A 22,110-nucleotide genomic window follows, 5' to 3' on the forward strand; every position below is an offset into this window, starting at 1 on the left:
TCCCAGGTGGGAATCTCGTCGGGGATCCCCCAGCTCCTGCAGGCCCTCGTCTGCCTGGGAACCCACTGCGGCCTCAGGGGTCCTGCTCCTGAGAGCAGCGCCGGGCGCGTTCACCAGGCAGGGGGCATGGTGGCCCCCTTCTCCGGAGGCAGGCCCAGGAGAGAACCCCTCGGGCGGGGAGAAGGGGTGCGGGGCAGGACAGAAATCGGCACAGGCCCGGGCAGCACCCCCCGCCGCCCGTAGGTGCTGCTCAGTGAGACTTCTGGCTACTTTCCAGCGGGAGCCTAGGCCGGGAGAGGGCAGGGGTTTGTTCTCTCACAGCGATTCCCTTGGGTAGACCTGTCCGGAGACCCCCGCGCACCATCCCGCACTCCCCGGGCCTCTGAGCGCTCCCCGGGCCCGGCGCAAGCTGTGTGATGTGCCTACCTACCTACATGTACTTAGCATTGACATGAGCACCGGCTTTGTCCAGGGCACCCCTGGGATCCGCACAGCTGGGGCTCCCAGACCCCCACACACCGTCCCGCAGCCTCTGCCCAGCCAGGTGGGTGCCAGGCCCGGTCTGGCGCGCTCCTGGGAGCAGCCTCCCCCAGCCTCCCTTTAAGACATTGCTATTTCTGGTAGGGCAGCCGGATCTCGGGCCGGGGCTCGAGGGGCCGGCTCAGCCACCCCCACCCTCCAATGGGGAGGCTGCCCACAGGGCCCCGGCCCCTCCTCGCCGTGACGTGCTGGCCCCGGGCAGAGGAGGCTCGCGAGCCCTTGGCTGGTCCCCGCAGAGGCTGTAACAAAACGCAGACCCCCAGCGCCGGGCTAATGGAGGCAACTTAGCCAGGAGCAGGCGCGGCCCCTCGTTTATCAGCGCGCGGCGCTGCCTGCTCCCCCGCCCAGGGCGCTGCGCCCCCCCAGCACCCCGGAGCGCCGCCGGGCCCTGCGCAGGGCGCTGCACCGCCCCCAGGGTCTATTGGCTGTTCGCGCTGCCCCGATGATGTTACCGAGCCCCGTCACCTCCACCCCCTTCTCTGTCAAAGACATCCTCAACCTGGAGCAGCCGGAGCCGCACTATGGAGTCCCGCTGCCCCAGCACCTGGAGCAGCAGTTCCACTCGGCAACCTGCCTGCTGGCGGCCGGCGACGGCTCCCGCTTCTCCGACGGGGAGGAAGAGGAGGAGGAGGAGAAGCTGTCCTATCTGAGCTCCATGGCCGCGGCGGAGAGCCAAGGGGACGTGGGGCTCTCCCCGGAAAACTACGTGCACGCGGTGCTGCGGGGCTCCTGTGAGCCCAATGGCCCGGGAGAAGAGCTGGAGCGCGCCGGGGATCGGGACCCCAGTGAGTATGGGGGCCGCGACCCCGCGGCCGCGCTGTTCACAATGCGGTACTAACCCGGCGCGGGGCAGGGGCAGCGGACCCCTGCAACTTCCCCCCACCCATCATCACCCCACAGCAGGGCTCGGGACTTTGGGTCATCCGCAGCACCCGCTGTCCCCATCCGCCCCATAGCGCTCCTCCACCGCTGCCCCCATCCGCCCCATAGCGCTCCACCAGGGCAGCTCCCGTCCCTATCCGCCCCATAGCGCTCCTCCACCGCTGTCCCCACCCGCCCCATAGCGCTCCTCCACCGCTGCCGCCCCCAGCAGGAGTGAAGTCGGAGTCCGCCCCGCGTGGGTCTTCTCCCGAGTTTCTCTCCCCTGCCCGCAGAAGGCAGGTCCGTGGGCTGGGGGTCACCGCGGTGCCCGGGTGCTGACGGGAGGGCAGCGGGGCGGGCAGGCTCTGTTCCGATTGACCCTGGCGCCGCACCGCGCTGTGACAGGAACAATAACCCGCGGGGCGAGCCCCGGCCCCGGCAGCCCCCCGCGAGCAGAGGCGGCCCCGGGACTGTCACTCACCGAAGTGGCGCCCGAATCCGACCCCCGCCCCGTTCTCGGGAGCCGGGAACTCGCCCACCCCAGGCAGGGTGGGGGAACGGGGTCGCTGGGCGCAGAGCGGGCCCGCTCCTGCTCCGGGAGGCTGCTCGGAGGGGCAGAACCGGGCCCGGCAGAGACGCGGGAGGGTCCCGGCCCCGCGGTGGGCCCAGGCCTCGGGCGAGGAAGGGGAAGGAGACAGTCGAATGGATCTGGCGGCTCCCGCTGCTCCGGGGTGCGTGAGGGGAAGCGGGCGGGTGCCGGGAAAGAACAGAGGCCGCACCCCGCCTTGTCCCCATACGGCGTGCGGGGATGTCAGCCTAGCGCGGGTGTGTCTTGCTCTTTGCCTTCCGGCCTGAGTCCGGCATGCGGGGGATGCGTCCGGGGAGGCCGGCGCTTAGCCTGGAGCGCAGAGACTCCCACAAACTGCCCCGCTGCCCGAGGGGGCTCGGACCCGCCAGGGACCTGCTTTCCCGGCCAGCAGTGAGGGGCCAGAACCCCTGAGCAGAGCCGGGCCCTGTAACCCCCCTGTTCTCTGCACTCACACCGGGGCTGGAACTCGGGGCGGGGGAGGGCTGTCAGACCCCATGGCTTGGAGTGGTTTCCACCATATACAGGGTTTACAGTATGGGTCAATGGTTCTCAGCCCCCCCTGTACACACTGCTCTAGGCCCCTGCTCACACACACCAGCTGGGATTCTGCAGAGGCATGAAATGTGACGCAGCCCAGGGAGTGCACACCCAGCTCAGCGCCCTGAAATACTGCACAGCCCTGGCCACACACACAGAGCTGGGGGGTCAATCACCCCCCCACACAGCCACCCAGTACCTACAGCAACACCATGATCTCACAGCCACCCAGGGCCTACAGCAACACCGCGATCACACACACAACCACCCTGTGCATACAGCAACACCGCGATCACACACACACAGCTACACAGGGCCTACCGCAACACCGCGATCACGCAGGCAGGCACTGAAATACACAGCACTGCGCTCCCGTGTAAGCACTCACCAGACCATCACACCCCCCAGGGCATCCCGCACAAACACACACAGGGCTCCCCTGGCCCCGGCAGGCCACAGTCCAGCCCTCGCCGGGCCGCGGCCCGGGCCCCGGGCGCCTCCGGGGCTGTTCTCAGGCCATGTGCCCAGCGGCGCGCCCCAGGCTCGCGGCGCGAAGTCTGCCCGGGGCGGCCCCGCGGGCGAGGCCCGCTCCCCTGGCCCCGGCCCTAACCCTGCCTCTCCCCCGAGCAGAGCGCTGCGCCCCGAAGCCGCCGGCGGGCGCCGCGGCCAAGCCGGAGGAGGCGGAGAGGCCGAAGCCGCGGAGCCGCAGGAAGCCCCGCGTTCTCTTCTCGCAGGCGCAGGTCTTCGAGCTGGAGCGGCGCTTCAAGCAGCAGCGGTACCTGTCGGCGCCGGAGCGCGAGCACCTGGCCAGCAGCCTCAAGCTCACCTCCACGCAGGTGAAGATCTGGTTCCAGAACCGGCGCTACAAGTGCAAGCGGCAGCGGCAGGACAAGTCGCTGGAGCTGGGCCCCGCGCCGCCGCCGCCGCGCCGGGTGGCCGTACCGGTGCTGGTGCGGGACGGCAAGCCGTGCCTCGGGGGCTCGCCGGGCTACGGCTCGCCCTACAACGCGCCCTACTCCTACAGCGGCTTCCCGGCCTACGGCTACGGCAACGCGGCCGCCTGCAACGCCGGCTACGGCTGCAGCTACCCCGCGGGCGGCGCGGGCGGGCAGCCCGGCTGCAGCCCCGGCGCGGGCGCGGGGCCCTTCGTGAACGTGGGCAACCTGGGCGCCTTCGGCGGCGCGGCCCAGCCCCTGCACCAGGGGCCCGCGGGGCCCTCCTGCAGCCAGGGCGCTCTGCAGGGGATCCGGGCCTGGTAGCCGCGCGGGGCGGCGGACACTCTGGGCCAGGAGGGAGCCTGGTGGCCCCGGGGAAGGACAGGGACCCGCGCCGCCCCCGGCTGGTGCCCGCAGGCTGCACGCTAGAGGCAGACTGGAGCCCAGCGCAGCTCTCCGCGCCGCTTCGCTCAGGGCGGGAGCTGCAAACGCCGGCCAGCGCGATGGCCCAGCCTCCTCCCAGGTGGGGCAACTGAGGGCCGCTGCGCTCCGCGGAGCCCCAGTCCCGGCCCCTCCGTGCCCCTGGCGGGGGCGGGGGACCGGCGCAGCAGCTGTTGGGGCCGCAGGGCAGAAGGGGGCTCGGCCCAAAGCCTGTCCGATCCCCCACGGCGGCTGGGGATGGGAACGCGTCCCCCGGCTCTGGGTGGCTCGGCTGCCGGGCTGGGCATGGAGCTGGAATCCCCGCACCGTCCAAGCAGCTTCGCTTGTAAAAAGCCAAAGTGTCGGGGTCTGGGGGAGGCAGCCGCGCGGAGAGCCGGGCCCCTGTATCTACTCTGTATCCGCTGTAAGTGCCAGCCCGCGCAGGAGCGAGGGACTTAATAAACCAGGTGCAATAGCCCCCGTGCCTCATTGCTAGCGGCCCGGGAGCCCGTGGCCTCGGGCAGGGACCGGAGCGGGGGATTTCCGTTCGCCGCAGCCCAGGGGATGTTGTACGTTAGGGGTGAAGCCCCTGCCCCGTTGGAGTCAATGGGAGATTTGCCCTTGTTCCCAGCCAGCCCCCCATGGGGGTCTCCCTGGCTCGGCGCTGCCGGGTCCCTGTGCTCCGCTGCCCCGCGCCCAGGACTCGGCTGAGCACTGGACGAGCAGGGGAGCGCCGAGCCCTGCTTTGTGCCGGCGGCTTCACCGCGGGTGCGGAGAGGCGAGTCCCTTGTACAAAACCGGCTACCGCCCCGCCCAGCCCCGGAGCCAGCGGCTGGGCTGCTCGGGGCAGTCGCCCTGGGGGCGGCCAGTTGTGGGAAGCCGATCCCCGGGCTGATGCAGGGGGACGCGGGGCCGGGGAGACCCTGGGCTCGGGGGCGGCGCTGTAATCCCCTTGTCCCGCAGGGGCCGGGCAGCCTGGCCCGCTCGGCGGATTGTGAGCGTGCCAAGGCGCTGAATGGGGAGCCGCGGCGCAGAGCCGGGCCATTGTGGCCGCCGGGCCGGCGCTGAAAGGAGCCGCCGGGGAAGGTGGCGAGAATAGGCGCTTATTGGATTCGGGAACAAAAGGTGTGGCAGGGAGGCGAGGGACAAAGGGGCCCAGGCGCCGAGATTGACGGGCCGCTCGGCCCCCCGCTGGGGCCCGGGCCCTGCGCTTTATGCGCGCAGGATGAGAAACGTGCTGGGTTTTGTTCCCCTTTCTGTGAGCGCAGGGGGAGAGGAGGGGGGTCCGCGGGGCGCGCTGATTAGGGGCGGCCCGGCCGGGCAGCCTCAATGCCGGGTCATTATTGCTACAAGTTTAGCAATTTCGCTGGTGCAGCGGGGGAGGGGCACCAGGGCCTGCCCGCGGCGGGCTGTGGGGACCGGGAGCACGGGCGCAGGGGACCGGGCTGAGAGGGGGATGGGACTGGGGGGAAAGGGGAGAAGCTGCCCCAGCTCCGGGTCGGTTCCGAGGCGTTTGAGCCGCTTCCTGAATGTAAAAGTCTGAAACCTGGGTCGGGGAGAGGGGCAGGGACCAGCCCGGAACCCAGCCCCAGAGAGCGACCCCGGAGGGGGGGCAGGGACCCGTCCTGCTCCGCTAGGAGTCACTGGGGGCCCGGGGGCTTGGACCTGCCCCACAAAGGCACCGTCGGAGCGTCCCGCGGACCTGGGCGCAATACCCAGGCTCTGAGTCCGGGGCGCTCGCTGGGCCGGGGTGTGAGAATGAGAGTGAGCAGCGGAGAAAGTGTCTGGGGTGGGGGCAGGTGGTCGGGACTGGGCGGGCTGCGGAAATGGGCTGGCGGAGGAGGTTGGGGGGGTCGGCAGGGTGGGTAGGAGCGGGGGGCTGAATGTCGGGGGAGCGGGGGATGGTGTGGGGGGCTGGCTGTGGGGGAATGTGGTGTCGGGGGGCTATGGGGCATGGGGTGCGGTGGGTCTGAGGGTGGCGTTGGGGGATGGGTCCATGTGAGGTAGAGGGTCGGGGCAGGGGTAGAGGGTCGGGGCGCTGGCGGACAGGGGGGTGGGACTGGGCGGGGGGAGGGTCACCGCAGATCATAAGGGGTTCAGGTGGATTTCTAGTTGCACGCCCTCTGAGGCGGAGCCCGAGCTGGAGGGTCCCCGCGGCTTCCTGCGGCTGTCGGAGCGCAGGCTGGGCCCGGGCCAGGGGTACCGGCCTGGGGCGTCCTCGCGGGCTCCGGCCGGGCCGGGAGCAGCCGCTGGCTGGAAGCAACCCCGGCCAGGGGCCACCCACTGAGAAGGCGGGGGGGGGACCGGCAGCTCTGGGAAGGGCCCGTCTCGATGGAACTGTTGCCCCCCCCCCCATCCCGAGGCCAGTTGAGGGCAAAGGTGCTGGGGCCAGGACACCTGGGGCCTCCTCCCGGCTCCCACCACCGCCCATCTGGCGCTGGGGGGCAGGAGAAGGGGTCCCGGGCCCCAGAGGCGGAGGATGCCTGCACTGGTGCAGGCATGGCTCGCAGTCAGAATCCAGCTCCGGGTCAGGCCAGAGCCAGCGGGGGGGACGGAGAGCACGGGTCTGTAACGTGCCCCTCACCGTGGTATTGCAGCCTCAGCAACAGGCGGGGTACAGTTCAGCCCTGCCTGTGGGGTCGGTCCCTCCTTCCTGCTCCAGCTTCTGCTAACAGGTTCACTTGAGCCTGGGTGATGCCAGCTCCCCTGGCCCCGCGGAGCCCATAACGAGTCCAGACAGGAACTCCTGGGTGAGATTCCCGTTCCCCTGGTGCTGGTCAGAGGCATGAGCCGATGGTAACTAAAGCCTTGGGTGCTATGGAACAAGACATCAAACCCTTTGACAAGTGACTCAAATGGGGACTGCCTGGATTTGGCTGTGTGCCATACCTAACTGACACCTGCCGATTTTAGCTATAAACCCATTTGAAGGCACTTTTGCTCCCTGTGTGAATTAAATCAGGTTTGATTTGGTTTTTGTTTTTAAAGAAAACCAGTAACAGAGTCCATCCTGTATCTAGATTTGAACCCTGAACCCTTAGATCCACAGCTCCTACTCTGGACCACTTGATCTAAAGAAGTAATTTTTCTTTTAATTGGGCTGGTTACAGGGGTGGTAACACACACCCGGCTACTGAGTTACACAACTATTTGCCAGACAGCAGAAAACTATTGGAGAAGAGAAACCCTGGATTCTGTTCCTGGGGTTTAGAACATAGTCGGGCTTCTGTGACTAGTCATGTAGGGGTTAGAGCAGAGATGGGTTACAGACCGGCCAGCCAACTACCAGGATTTGCTGCACAGTACTAGACACAGCAGATGGTAGTGGTGAGGGGTACATTCACGGTCTTCTGGCACCCAGCTCAGTGCACTATCCCCGAGCCTCCAGGTGTGTGGAGAGAAATCAATCATTACTCTCCCCAGTAGCACCAGAGGTGTCAGCCAAGACTGGGGGCCCTGGTGCCACATAGGAAGTGACAGGATCTGCCCTAAAGAGCTTTCAGTTTAAACAGACCAAGAGTAGGAGGGAAAACAGGCCCAGAGAGGGGAAGTGACTTGCCAGTCGTCACACGGCAGCTCAGTAGCAGAGCTGGGAATAGCTCCAGATGCCCAGTCCCATGCACCATCCCCTGGGAGACAGCATCTCCCATTACCACCCCTAACCCCGGGGGTGCTCACCATAGTCCCTGGTCACCTGGCAAGGCAGGTCTATAGAGAGGAGGCACACTTTGTTAATGAAGACCAGGGAGGATTGTGAGATTTGGAGAGATTCAGCCAGGTGGCAAACTCCAACCTCGTGCACACCTGTGCAGGCCCACTAGGGTCTGGGGGAGTGGGCAGCGTGAGGGCCGACTCTAGCCCCAAATTAGGTACCTGGACAGATTAAATTCACGGAAAACAAGTGCCAGGCAAGGCCTGTTGGGACTGGTTAAACTCCCATGTTGCACTGATGGGTTCAGAATGAGCGGTAACCCGCACAGAGAATGGGCTACGTGTGGTCAGGAGTGGGTGTATGAAGGTGACTGCTCAATGCATAGCAGTGGTCAGAATGCTTAGGTGCAGACTGGGCTGACAAGGGGACAGAAAATAATGTGGAAATCGCTGCTGTGCTCCTGCACACACAGATGCTCTCGGTGCCCTAAACCTCTGACTGCCAGGAGCTGGGACTGGTACAGGGGATGGATCACATGACATTGCCTTGTTCTGTTCATTCCCTCTGGGCACCTGGCCCTGGCCACTGTCAGAGACAGGACACTGGGCTGGAAGGACCATGGGTCTGACCCAGTCTGGCCGCTCTTATGATATTAGTCCTCAGCTGGTGACCTCAGCTCAGAAAGGAAAAAAATCTAGAGGAGGAACCAACAGTAGCAGCTAGAGATGGAGAAAGGCCATGTGCAGATTGAGGGGAGGACTTGCTATCTGGGGAGAAGAGCCATGGCCAAAGGAAATGAATGCATGGCCTAAAGAAGAGAAAACCAGCCCGTCTCCTACTCACCTTGCCCCTCAATCATGGGGGCACTTCGGAAAGGCAGCACGTTATTACAGTTCTACACAAGACAACACTTTTAAAAGTCAACATGTAATTAATTTGTGGCGCTGCATGATCCCAGCGAGACCTATAATTCAGGATAGCCCAGAAAGGGATTAGACTGAAGAGGCGGGGGAGGGGGGTGCAGAAAGAGGGACTTGAAGGGCAAAGGTCATGATTTCTGTTTGTTCCTGAAAGAGCCACAGGCTCTAATTTGGGAGCCAGAAAGGGAAGGTGCTGACGGATTTTGGACAGGGCTTAAACTTAAACACACTGGTCTAAAAACAATACAATGACCTGAAGCAAACAAGAGGGAGAGGAGACGCCAGGCCTGGGGCAGGGGCTCAAATTCGGGCTGTGTCCTGAGACAATTCCATGTTTAATGATGGCCTACAGACCAGGGAACAGACTGTGGCTCAGGACTTTCCTCCATCCACAGCAGAGCTCCCAGCAGTGCCAACAGGAGTTTACACAAAACCCAAGAGGAGAATCCAGCCCTTAGCTGTTTTGTCCCCCAGGGCCTTATTGTCACCTTCAGCATCACCCAGAGGGGCAGTCTGCTGTCTTGGGCCACTGCTAATTCTGCCCTGGTTTGCTTTTCTTCCCCATCCTTCTTCCTCTCTTCCTCTCCTTCCTTGCTGCTGCACCTCCCCTCCTTCCTTCCCGTGGCAATTCCCACAGTCTGCTACAATTACCAGCAGGGAAATAGTTAATACTAACCGGTATCCCCCTTGCCCTTGAGCAGGAGCACCCAGTAAGATCAACAGGGCCCTGGGAGTTCTGTCCTTTCAGAGCCATTGTTCCAGGCTGTCTGCAGACTCGGGGACACACTGCAGCATTGGGGTCATACAGCACATGGCTGGACCTGGTCCTGGAAGGGCTGCCATAGCGGGGTGAGCGCTCCACTCCTGCTTTGTGCCCTTGGTGCGAAGCAAAGCTTCCCCCCACCCTACTCCTGCTGCCCTGGGCCCTGATGCCGGCTGGGGTTGCTCCTCTCCAGTGAAGTCATAGAATCACAGAATATCAGGGTTGGAAGGGACCCCAGGAGGTCATCTAGTCCAGCCCCCTGCTCAAAGCAGGACCAATCCCCAACTGAATCATCCCAGCCAGGGCTTTCTCAAGCCAGACCTTAAAAACCTTAAAGGAAGTAGATTCCACCCCCTCCCTAGGTAACGCATTCCAGTGTTTCACCACCTTCCTAGTGAAAAAGTTTTTCCTAATATCCAACCTAAACCTCACCCACTGCAACTTGAGACCATGACTCCTCATTCTGTCATCTGCCACCATTGAGAACAGTCTAGATCCATCCTCTTTGGAACCCCCTTTCAGATAGTTGAAAGCAGCTATCAAATCCCCCCTCATTCTTCTCTTCCGCAGACTAAACAATCCCAGTTCCCTCAGCCTCTCCTGATAAGTTATGTGTTCCAGGCCCCTAATCATTTTTCAGAGTTGCAGCCGTGTTAGTCTGTGTCTGCAAAAAGAAAAGGAAGGTGCCACAAGTACTCATTTTCTTTTTTCTAATTATTTTTGTTGCCCTCCGCTGGACACTTTCCAATTTTTCCACATCCTTCTTGTAGTGTGGGGCCCAAAACTGGGCACAGTACTCCAGATGAGGCCTCACCAATGTCGAATAGAGGGGGACGATCACGTCCCTCGATCTGCTGGCAGTGCCCCTACTTATACAGTGTCTGCACCACTGCGCCCCGGACAGCCAAGCCCTGGCCCCTGACTCACTGGAACCACTGGGCAGAGCAAGCCGGGCAGCGCCTGCTTGGGACGGAGCTGGAAGGGACCCAGGTCAGACTGAAACCAAGTGCAGCGGTCTGGCCACACCCAGGGAGCTGGGGACACCAGCCGGCGGCCAGGGAGACCCGCACAGCACCGCCTGGTGCCAACAGCACACATTGCAGGGGCTCCTGACCCCACCCAGGAGCCACTCCATGCTGCCCAGCTGCCGGGCTGTTCTGATGCATCAGGGCTGGGGCTCTCCTGCTTTGCCCTCCATGAGCCCAGGCGCTGCTCCCTGGGGAATGGAGTGAGCTCCTGCCAGCAGCCCCCCAGCCGGGCCCAGGGTCCAGAGGTTGGTTCAGGCTGGCCAATGGGGGGAGGAGCACGGAATGGGGCACACACACCAAGAAGCAGGAAGGGGGCTGACCCCTAATGGGGCACAGACCTCCCACTCCCCAGCCCTAGGGCATTGTACAGTGAAGTGCTTGCTGGGAACGGTACCCCTTCCTCGCAGCCTCGGGCCATAGGTCACTGTGGGAGGCTGACTTGTACTGGGGCTGCCTCTTGACAAACCCTAAGCACCCCCTTGGAAAGTCCCTGTACCCTCCCTGCAGGAGGCCCCTGCAGCTGCCTTCAAACGGAGCAGGTCAGTTTAAGTCCCTTTTGTAATTGCGATGACCTAGTCCCTCCGCAGACCAGACTCTCAAAGGCAGCCAGTGCTCCTGGCGGGATGGTGAGGAAACCCGCCACAGAGGGGCGGGAAGGAAAGTGAGTAATAAATCCAAGTTCAGTGGCACTTTGGTGTCTAAACCCAAGACTTAGCACCAAGTCTGGAGTTCCGGTGGCTAAGCACCTTCATGGTTCCCACCCTTGACCCTGCCTCTCTGTTCTCACCCTGAGCGCCGCTCCCTTGCTGGGCTCTAGGCTTTGTTTAATACCCTCTGTAATTGACGTGACAAGCCCCTTACTCAGCTCTGGGGCGGAAACATGGTCGGGTGTCATGATGAATAATGCTTTTATTAACCACTCAGTACTGAGGACATGCTCGGCCCTGAACAATCCGCAAACCCAGACAGCGCCTGCCTCAAAGTGCTTATGATCTTAGCAGCCTCCGCTCAGTGCAATAATTAGTGCTAGGCTGTGGCCCCAGGGCGTTAATTGGGTTGCAAAACCAAGCACCTGCTTAAGTACTGCACCACTGTCACCAGGGGGAGCTGTTTCATTATGGGCGAAGACAGTGGGCCCAACTCTCCACTACCTGGGGCCTTATGTGGCCATTTGCACTCATGCAAAGTGCATGCGAAAGCTAGCGAATCAGACCGGTGACCAGTGACTTCACACAGGTGTCAATGACTCCAAAGGGCACCAGGCGAGGGACAACAGGAGTTTGCTTCCTCCTAGCACCTGAGTTCTCAGCAACACGGACCCTTCCATGATGCTAGCTGACAGGTGTACTTAGGGGGCAGAACATCTCCCATATCAGCATTTTGGGGCCATGTTCTCCTAGATGAGCTGACTGCAGCATTTCTTCAGGCTCCCACCCTGGGTGAAAGCTGGAGCCCATGGCAATGTGCGAGGCGTCAGAACCAGAACAGACCAGCTGTGCTGAGCTAATCAGCTTCAGCACTCGCCCAGGGGGGACACTGGTTTGGTCTCTGCCAAGGAAAAATCCATGGATCAGCCTCATTTAAAACAAAAATCTGACTCAGCCTCAACCCGGTCTTCAGTTTCATGGTAAACACAAATCCGTCTTGGCTCCTAGGGCCCCTTTAAAATGGCTCCATTCAGCACTCACGACAGAGAGAGACTGAGCGTGTGGTTAAATTCAGGGACAACTTATCAATGCTCCTAACTCCCAAGCCCCTGTGCCTTTAGGCCAGTCCTGGCTGCCTCTCCGGCCCACCAGTTCTGCTGATGCTCCTGAGTCCTGACCTGCAGCCCAGCCCTGAGCTCCCCTCACAGCTCTGCTGATGCCCCTTAGTCCCATTCTGCAACACCCCCATGCTATTCCAGTCCTGGGCTCTCCACACAACTGTATATTAAATGAAGGGAGTCCAGGAAAGCTGGCTGTATTTTAAAGAAGCCTTATTGAGGGAGCAGGAACAAACCATCCCAATGTGCAGAAAGAATAGCAAATATGGCAGGCGACCAGCTTGGCTTAACAGTGAAATCTTCGGTGAGCTTAAATTCAGAAAGAAGCTTACAAGAAGTGGAAACTTGGACAGATGACTGGGGGGAGTATAAAAATATTGCTCGAGCATGCAGGGGTGAAATCAGGACGGCCAAAACACAACTGGAGTTGCAACTGGCAAGGGATGTGAAGGGTAACAAGAAGGGTTTCTACAGGTATGTTAGCATCAAGAAGGTGGTCAGGGAAAGTGTGGGCCTCTTACTGAATGGGGGAGGCAACCTAGTGACAGATGATGTGGAAAAAGCTGAAGTACTCAATGCTTTTTTTTGCCTCGGTCTTCACAGACAAGGGCAGGCCACAGACTGCTGCACTGGGCAGCACAGCATGGGGAGGAGGTGAGCAGCCCTCCGTGGTGAAAGAACAGGTTCAGGACTATTTAGAAAAGCTGGACAAGTCCATGGGTCCAGATCTAATGCATCCGAGGGTGCTGAGGGAATTGGCTGATGTGATTGCAGAGCCATTGGCCATTATCTTTGAAAACTTGTGGTGATCGAGGGAGGTCCCAGACAATTGGAAAAAGGCAAATATAGTGCCCATCTTTAAAAAAGGAAAGAAGGAGAACCCGGGAAACTACAGACCGGTCAGCCACACCTCCATCCCTGGAAAAAACATGGAGCAGGCCCTCAAGGAAACCATTTTGAAGCACTTGGAGGAGAGGAAGGTGATCAGGAAGAGTCAACATGGATTCACCAAGGGCAAGTCATGCCTGACCAACCTGATTGCTTTCTGTGATGAGATAACTGGCTCTGTGGATATGGGGAAAGCGGTGGACGTGATATATCTGGACTTTAGCAAACCTTTTGATACGGTCTCCCACAGTATTCTTGCCAACAAGTTAAGAAAGTATGGATTGGATGAATGGACTATAAGGTGGATAGAAAGCTGGCTAGATTGTCGGGCTCAATGGATAGTGATCAACGACTCAATGTCTAGTTGGCAGCCAGTATCAAGCGGACTGCCCCAGGGGTCAGTCCTGGGGCTGGTTTTGTTCAGCATCTTCACTAATGATCTGGATGATGGGATGGATTGCACCCTCAGCAAGTTCGTGGATATCTCTAAGATGGGGGGAGAGGTAGATACACTGGAAGGTAGGGATAGGGTCCAGAGTGACCTAGACAAATTGGAGGATTGGGCCAAAAGAAATCTGATGAGGTTCAACAAGGACAAGTGCAGAGTCCTGCACTTAGGGCGGAAGAATCCCATGCCCTGCTACAGGCTGGGGACCGACTGGCTAAGCAGCAGTTCTGCAGAAAAGGGCCTGGGGATTACAGTGGATGAGAAGCTGGATATGAGTCAGCAGTGTGCCCTTGTTGCCAAGAAGGCTATGGCATATTGGGCTGCATTAGTAGGAGCATTGCCAGCAGATCGAGGGAAGTGATTATTCCCCTCCATTCAGCACTGGTGAGGCCACATCTGGAGTATTACGTCCAGTTTTGGGCCCCCCACTACAGAAGGGATGTGGACAAATTGGAGAGATTTCAGAGGAACAGCCGTGTTAGTCTGTATTCGCAAAAAGAAAAGGAGTACTTGTGGCACCTTAGAGACTAACCAATTTATTTGAGCATGAGCTTTCGTGAGCTACAGCTCACTTCATCAGATGTTTACCGTGGAAACTGCAGCAGACTTTATATACACACAGAGAATATGAAACAATACCTCCTCCCACCCCACTGTCCTGCTGGTAATAGCTTATCTAAAGTGATCAACAGGTGATCACTTTAGATAAGCTATTACCAGCAGGACAGTGGGGTGGGAGGAGGTATTGTTTCATATTCTCTGTGTGTATATAAAGTCTGCTGCAGTTTCCACGGTAAACATCTGATGAAGTGAGCTGTAGCTCACGAAAGCTCATGCTCAAATAAATTGGTTAGTCTCTAAGGTGCCACAAGTACTCCTTCAAATTGGAGAGAGTCCAGCAGAGGGCAACGAAAATGATCAGAGGATTGAGGCACATGATTTATGAGGAGAGGCTGAGGGAACTGGGCTTATTTAATCTGCAGAAGAGAAGAATGAGGGGGGATTTGATAGCAGACTTCAACTACCTGAAGAGGGGTTCCAAAGAGGATGGAGCTCGGCTGTTCTCAGTGGTAGCAGATGACAGAATGAGGAGTAATGGTCTCAAGTTGCAGTGGGGGAGTCTAGGTTGGATGTTAGGAAACACAATTTCACAAGGAGTGTGGTGAAGCACTGGAATTCATTGCCTAGGGAGGTGGTGAAATCTCCATCCTTAGAGGTTTTTAAGGTCTGGCTTGACAAAGCCCTTGCTGGGATGATTTAGTTGGGGTTGGTCCTGCTTTGAGCGGGGGATAGGAGCAGATGACCTCCTGAGGTCTCTTCCAACCCTAATCTTCTATGATTCTATGAAAACAGCTGGAAAAAAAGAAGCTGAACTCTAACCTGGGGCTAACTAAACTCAAATACAATGAGAACAGTACCCAGCCTCTGGGGGCTCCTGCAGTACAAATAAAGCTAATTTCTCTGAGCTGCTTCAGGTTCCTTCTCCAGTGCTGCAGCTCTGTTTCACGGTCTTCCTCTTCTCTTGACGTGACTGGCATGTGACAGGCACACAGCGCTGGGGAACTAGAGTGGCTGGTACCAAGAAAGCCAGTAGCTTTTGTATCACTTGGCTTTCTGAACCTTGTCAGCCTCATGGAATAATAAAGTGGCTTCTCTGAGCCCCGCAAAGGGAAACGTCTGTTCTGTGTCCAGAGAGCTCCAAACTCAAGCATTTAGCACAGATGCAGACACTGCTGGGGTCATGAGAACTTGTATAACTTTATTGGGGTCTGACAGAGCCCTGAGAAATCCCAGAGCTGCTTCATGTGTGGGGGAGAGGGGGCACTTCCTAGTGCAAAGTCAGCTCTCATCACCTCTTCCTCCAGCCCTACAAGCAGGAGAGTTAGGGAGTGGGCGTCTGTCCATGGGCGGGAGTGTTCCCTCTGCATACAGGTGTGTGTCTGTGTGCCGGGGGGGGGGGAGGGCTCCCCAGTCTGATCTCCCTGTACCAGTGGAGAAGGGGAGTAAAGCGCAGGGCTTCTGCAGAACCTCCCGTTTGAACCTTCTGTCTGTCTGTGGCCCTGTCTGCCCTGCGCTGCAAAAGGCCCCGGGTTAGAGCATGTGAATGAGCCTGATGTGAGGACGTAGCAAGGGCAGACACGTTTCAGGCCAGGTCAGTGGGTGGCGGCTGACCCGCACTGATCACCATGATGCCCTCACACTTCCTGCCTGTGGGCTAGCTCGAGGTCTTTGACCTTTTTCTTTGCTGTTGTTGTAGAGGAAGCCAGGCTGAAGGGGAGAGGGAGGGCTCCCCTTTGCACTGGAAGCACTGGGATCCATTCTCACCTCCTGCATTCTAGCCAGATCCAAGCAAACTCTGTCCCCTGTCCCAGTGTACCCTCAGGATCTGGCACTCTGTCCATCCCACCCCCAGCACTGTGGAAAGAGGGGCTCCCTTAGGTAGTTTGGGCCATTTCCGTGGCTGGCCCTAAAGCTGGGGAATGCTACCATGAACTGAACCCCGTAGCCATTGGAGAGCCAGTGCAATGCCCAATGACAGGCTCCCAGTGACCAGCATTGCTGAGGAGGTGCATTGTTGACTTCTGACCAGGGGAAGCTTTTTAAAGCTCACCCTAGAGGGTGCTGGGGAGACACCTACCCCAGACCTGGTCTCTCCTGGTTAGAGAAATGGGATACTGTCAGGGACTGACATGTTAGAAGCAGCAGGCCTGGAGCAAATGGATAATTTCAGAAGCAATAAATCCCCAGGCCCATCAGGTTGCACCAAGGATTGTGAAGCGGCCTCAGGGTAAGTGACTGAGCTCCCAGCAAAAACATGCAAGCTCATAAAAAGCAGCCACTGTACCAGAGTATCGACGGGTAGCAAATGTTGTACTGATATCTAAAAAGCTTGTAGTTGGGACCCAGGTGTGACAGACCAGTCAGGCTTACATCTGTCCCCAGGAACATGGTAAAAATGCTCTTTAAACACAGAACAGCAGCTGGAGACTGAGGGAGGGACCAACCCCAGCCGGCACTGCCTGTGTGAGAGGCTGACCTGCCCCTTTCCTACTTGTCACGGCATCTGGATCCTGCGTGCAGCATGGCTCACCCCGCACAGAGGAGATGGCCAAATTAAAGGCAGTGCCAAAAAGGTGACGAGAATGATTCACGGCCTGGAAAAACCTCCTCTGAAGAGTGATTGAGGAGCCGGGTTTTTGTCACTTTACAAAGGTGACAGCTAAGCGAGGACATGATAAATGTATGTAAAATGCAATGGTAAAATATGACATGAATGCAGAGTTAAGGTGGCCTGATGGTACGTTGTCCCCTCGCAGAACACTGAGCTGGACAGCACTGTATGGACTAACCGTTGGTGAGCAATACCGCTTTAAACAGGAAAGTCACTTGTTACTAAATACAGGCTCTAGGCTTCCTTTCATATCATTCCTTACCTGACTTGCTTTTATTTGACTCTTTAACTGAAGCTTTGGTAACTAAACTTCCCTTTGGCTTTACCCCAGACAGGTCCGAGTGCTGTGTGCGAAGGAGAGCGCTGAGCGGAGGTGAAGCGAGTGAGCTGGAGCGCTGCTTCCGGGGAGGCAGCGGATCGGTGCCCATTGCGGGGCTGGGTGTTCCAGAGCAACCAGGCGAGGTGTGCTGGCTGCTCGCGCAGAGCGGGGCAGAGCAGATGTTGTGGTAGCTTGGGGCAGAGCTCCTCTGGTGCCTGCAGCCAGTGTTTTTGGGAGAACCTCCCCTGCTGGGCACAGGCAAGGCTCCCTCGCGCGGGAGCAGGTGGTAGCGATTCACCTGGACACCTCAGTCTTACATAGGCCCCTAGTACCCCCTCACTCTCTGTCCTGATTTTTCCCACTTGCTGTCTGGTCACCCTACTTATCCTCTTTTTTTCCTGGAGCTGGCAAGAGCCCCGGGTACTGCTGTGTATACACTCCCGGTGCCATCAGTGTGTGAGGTGCCCGACAGTAAACGGTGGAGGCAGTGGGTGGCCCTGCTTGGTAAAGGTGTGTTTGCGCTCGGAGGACATGCGTGGATTCCTTTGAGGTGTGTCACATGATACGCTTTGTCCCCTCTCTGTGAAGAGCTGCATGTGTGTCTGGAGGAGCCACTGTGCATCATTTCATTGCCGAGGAGTTTATCCTATACATGAGGAGGGCGCGAGGTTTTATGATAGTTGGCAGAAGCAGGGGTATGAGAGCAGCCTATGCATTTATTATCTGCATGTACTCCAGGTAAAATGGATGTCGTCCGTGTCAGGTGCAGCTGTACTGAACGGTGGAGGCGGGTGCACTGGCTGAGCTGGGGGTGAAGGGGGGTTGGACTGCAGGTAGTTGGGGTGCATTGGCAGAGCTGGAAGGTTGCCATGCCCCCCACACCTGAGCCCCCAACCTCTCTTGCCTCCCCTACCATCCATCCCCTTTTACCCCTTCCTATAACCCCCTCCCCTTGTTGCAGCCCCAACCTCTCTTCTCCATGTTCCCCCACTCCTCCACCCCGTAATGCCCCCTCATTCCAAGAAGTATTCACATGACCATTTCCCCCCAAATACTTTGATTACATTCTCCCCAAAATAAAATTGCCACCCAGGATTCACAAATCGTAGCACCTCCTGTCACTAGTCCACAACTCCTTCTGTTTCAGGTGAGAGCTTGTGATTAATTTACCCTTAATTATGTTAATTGAAGGGTGAATTCACAGTCATTAAACTTAACAGGGTCTGTGATTCATCCACTCAAAGTCAGTACCTCTCAGTTTAACCGTATAAGGCAGCAGAAGAAAACCATTCTGGGGGGAAAATAGCTCAGAAACCCCTTGGTCAAGTGACCCCAAATTTGGATCACCATGGTTACCCTTCACCCGCATGAGGCCCACCGAATTTCAAAGCAATCTGATTAATCATTCAGATATTAGAGCACTTATAGGAGTCAAGCTTTAAAGCATATAAAATGGCAGGAATGAAACCCCTCCAGCCGTTTTTCTGAGGTGGTGCGTGTGCAGTGTGAAAATGAGAGACGGGGGTGGGTGGGGAAAACCTTCTAATGGACCAACTTCTGTTAGTGAGAGACACACGCGCGCTTCCCGAGGAAGAGCTCCGTGGACCTCTGAAGTTTGTCTCCCTCACCAACAGAAGTTGGTCCAATAAAAGACATTCCCTCCCTCCCTTTTGTCTCTAATACCCTGAGCCCGATATGGCTACAGTAACACTGCATCCAGCAGCGTCAACATGTACATTTTTTATTGTTCTCAGTGTGGGGCCCCCAAAGCCTTAGTGAGCGCCAGGCACTGCCGTGGGTAAAACTCAACAGCCCCGTGTTGACCCAGCGCTCACCAATAGTCTGCGCTCTATCTCAGTACAAAATACCCCCCCACCTAAAGACGTTTTTCAAAATGGCAACTTTTTCAGGGCTTACATCTCCAGAATCCCAGCTCAATGACTCCAAGTCTGGGCACAAACCCTACCCTGCACCCACCTGAGGCACCCCAAATTTCGGAGAACTCTGACTAATCATATAGATTTTAGAGGACTTAGAAAGACTGACCTATAAACAGCCATCTTTATGCAAACTTAACTATCGCGTTACTGGTGTGCCACTGTAGTAATGACTGGGATACAGGAAGTAGATCAGGAGCTGCTGTTCTCCCTGTCTCCTAACACAAGAACAAAGGGACATTTAATTGCATTAACAAGGTGGCACATTTTAAACAGATTTTTTCACGCAGTGTATGTCACCTCTGGAACTCACTGCCACAGGAACTCACTGAGGCCAAGAATTTAGCAAGTTTCAGAAAAGCATTGAACATGTATAAGGCTGTGACACTCTGTACCTCGGGGGAACACCCTGCACCCCCATCTTCATCCTTATAATTACATGGTGTCCAATGCAAAGTTTATCATGTAGTGTGTCTTCAGAAGGCTCATGATGCACTGAGCATTGTTGTTATAGTAATATTATAGGTTGTAATTTCATGTATAATAGTTATGAGGCTGAAAATGTGTCCTCATGGCTTAAAACAGGCCCAGGCAAAACTCTCCAGGAGCAGAGGGGCCGTTCACACCTCGTCAGGACATGTATGGGACAAACCCAGCCCAGCCTCACAGGAACAAAGGACTCTGGCCTAGGCAGCAACAAAGGATCTGTTGGACTCTCAAGTGAGTTACCCCCCTTCCCTTGGTCAGGTGGGGACTACGATGAGGTAATGCTCACCTGACTCTGAAGGCGGGGTGGGGGGGAAGCCAGGAGGGAAGAAAGGACATGATAAAAGGGAGAGATGTTTGCCATGCTCTTCCTCTCTCTTCCACCTACATCTACAGGCACCACCGCCAAGCGACTAAAGCGCTGATCAAAGGGGAGAGCCTGGCTGAAGAGCAACCAGCCAGCCTGTGGTGAGAAGCATCTAAGTTTGTAAGGGCATTGAAAGTGTTAAGATCAGCTTAGAATGCGTTTTGCTTTTATTTCATTTGACCAAATCTGACTTGTTGTGCTTTGACTTATAATCACTTAAAATGTATCTTTGTAGTTAATAAATCTGTTTGTTTATCCTATCTGAAGCAGTGTGTTTGGTTTGAAGCATGTCAGAGACTCCCCTTGGGATAACAAGCCTGGTACATACCAATTTCTTTGTTAAATTGACGAACTCATATAAGCTTGCAGCATCCAGCGGACATAACTGGACACTGCAAGATGGAGGTTCCTGGGGTTGTGTCTGGGACCAGAGATATTGGCTAGTGTCATTCGGTTGCACAATCCAAGGAGCAGCTGACATGCCAGAGGCTGTGTGTGACCAGCTCAGGAGTGAGGGTTCTCACTACAGAGCAGGATAAGGCTGGCTCCCAGAGTTGAGGGTTGGAGCGACCTAGCAGATCACTGGTCCGGATAACCCCAGGGGAACGTCACAAAGGCTATCAAGAATGTCCCAAGTTGTTGTAGACAGACAAGGTGTGTGAGGGAATATTTGTTATTGGCTCAACTTCTGTTGTGAGAGAGACAAGCTTCCTGAGGAAGAGCTCCATGTAGCTCGAAAGCTTTGTCTCCCTCACCAACAGAACGTAGCCAATAAAAGATATTCCCTCTCCCCTCTCCCCCCATCCCATCTCTCTAACATCCTGGGACTGGCATGGTGACCCCACCACTGCAAACAGAGCTGTTGTAGTAAGTACTAAATAAAGAGTTTGAGGAGATAAATCCTCATGTTTCAGAATTTGAAATAATTGCTCATTATTCAAGGTCAGGATGAGCACTCCGTGGGGGCCAGATGATCCTACATCTGCCTAATGCGAGGGTCTTACCCCTTCTCCTGGCCACTGCCAGAGACAGGAGACTGGGCTAGATGGACCATGGCTCTGATCCAGTCTGACCAGCCCTAGGTTCCTCCATTCCCACTGTTCTGTGATGCCCACAGAAAATCGCCTTCCACTGCCTATCTCCTTCCCCAGGGGTCACAGGGGTATTGTTACCTCACCTCAGGCCCTGCAGCCTGGGCCTGTCGTGTTTCATTTGGTTTTCAGTGGGTAGTCTGGAGGTGGGTTACTAAACCACGTTTGTGTCTCGGAACAGCCTACAGTCCCCATCTCTGCCTCGCTCCTGGCTTGCTGCTATGTGACTCCCTTGCCTGCAGGGCTGTGGCTAGAAAAGCCATTAGCCATTAGGTTCCCTGCCAGCCCTGCTTCTGGGCACTTCACTGTGCTGAGCAGGGCTGCACCAGCTGTTTGATTTCAGTGACAAGAGGAACAGATGCAGGAGTTGCTGAGCAATGGAAACTTCTCCGCTGAGCTTATCCAGACTTGGGGTTTCCCTTCCCTGCCCTCTGAGAGCTGTCAGCATTAATGGGAGAGCTCCTCAGCTGCGGCCTTTCCCACAGGACAGCTTCAGTGCAGGGGACCAGTGCAGGACAAGGAAGAAGTGAAGGAGGGAAAGTGAAGGTGCAGCCCTCCCAGCGGCTGATGGGAAGACTGTGAAGAAAGGCCAGATCTGGGCGAATGATGCACAATAATGCCGCCCTGAGAGAGAGACAGAGAGAGGCAGCGAACTATCCAGATTCCTGGCACCGCCAAGATCACGGGAAACAAGGAACTCACAGCACAAAGGAATGCTAGCTAGGACTCCAGAGAAACGCTCCCCCTCTCCCGGGGGAGCCAGCTCCTGTCACAAGGCCACAAGGCAGCCCCATCCCATCTAAACCCTGCCAGAGGGGTCGCTTGACCTCGAAAGCTTCCCTGTCCCTGTAAGAGTTTCCCAGTGTGGATTTATTGCAACAAGGTTTTTTGGCTGGGCACAGCTGCCTCCTCTTCTCCGTGTCCCCCCACTTGGGCTCAGCCCAGGGCATTTCCCGCTTGGTTTGACAGCTGGATGGAAAAGTTCTGGACTCCTACTGCTCAGCACAAGCTGGAGGGTTCAGGGCCTCCAGGGAATTTTACCTTCTGAAGTTGCTCTCATTTCACCTTCCCAGCTGAGCTCCATCCACGCAGGCCGGTGTGGTGAGCAGCCCCCTTCCCAATCCCAGGGGCACAAATCCCAGGGGCGTCTCCCAGGTGGGTTCAACAGGCCCCAGCCTCTGGGTGTCTTGAATTCCCGGCTCCTCATGCTCCAGGCACTCCAAGGGCACCGCTTCCAGGCTGGAGAGACTATCTCAGTAGTGGCAGGAAAGGCAGCCATTGCCTGTGACCTCCCCTCCACGTCTCTGGAGCCGGTCCTGCTGCTGTGCCTCTGGCCAGGAACCAGTGATCTGTGCCAATGGTTAACCTCAGCAGAGCAGGGAGAAGAGAGGG

At 57.4% G+C, this 22,110-nt stretch overlaps 1 protein-coding gene and 1 long non-coding RNA gene across 2 annotated transcripts; both read left to right on the forward strand.

Moving 5' to 3' along the window:
• The first annotated feature begins 793 nt into the window (after positions 1-793).
• NKX2-3 (NK2 homeobox 3) lies at positions 794-4,357 on the forward strand. The gene is made up of 2 exons (XM_048857315.2): positions 794-1,325; positions 3,158-4,357. Exons 1-2 carry the CDS (start codon positions 983-985, stop codon positions 3,784-3,786), a joined length of 972 nt encoding a protein of 323 aa, XP_048713272.2. The 5' UTR covers positions 794-982; the 3' UTR covers positions 3,787-4,357.
• A 527-nt stretch (positions 4,358-4,884) lies between these two features.
• On the forward strand, positions 4,885-19,802 carry LOC125639724 (uncharacterized). Its single transcript, XR_012669162.1, has 4 exons — positions 4,885-5,007; positions 16,850-16,980; positions 19,360-19,494; positions 19,657-19,802. It is a non-coding gene; the product is annotated as an uncharacterized LOC125639724 (long non-coding RNA).
• The last annotated feature ends 2,308 nt before the right edge of the window (positions 19,803-22,110 follow it).

Source organism: Caretta caretta, chromosome 7 (genome assembly GCF_965140235.1).
Source record: "Caretta caretta isolate rCarCar2 chromosome 7, rCarCar1.hap1, whole genome shotgun sequence".
In the NCBI taxonomy this organism is placed as follows: Eukaryota; Metazoa; Chordata; order Testudines; family Cheloniidae; genus Caretta; species Caretta caretta.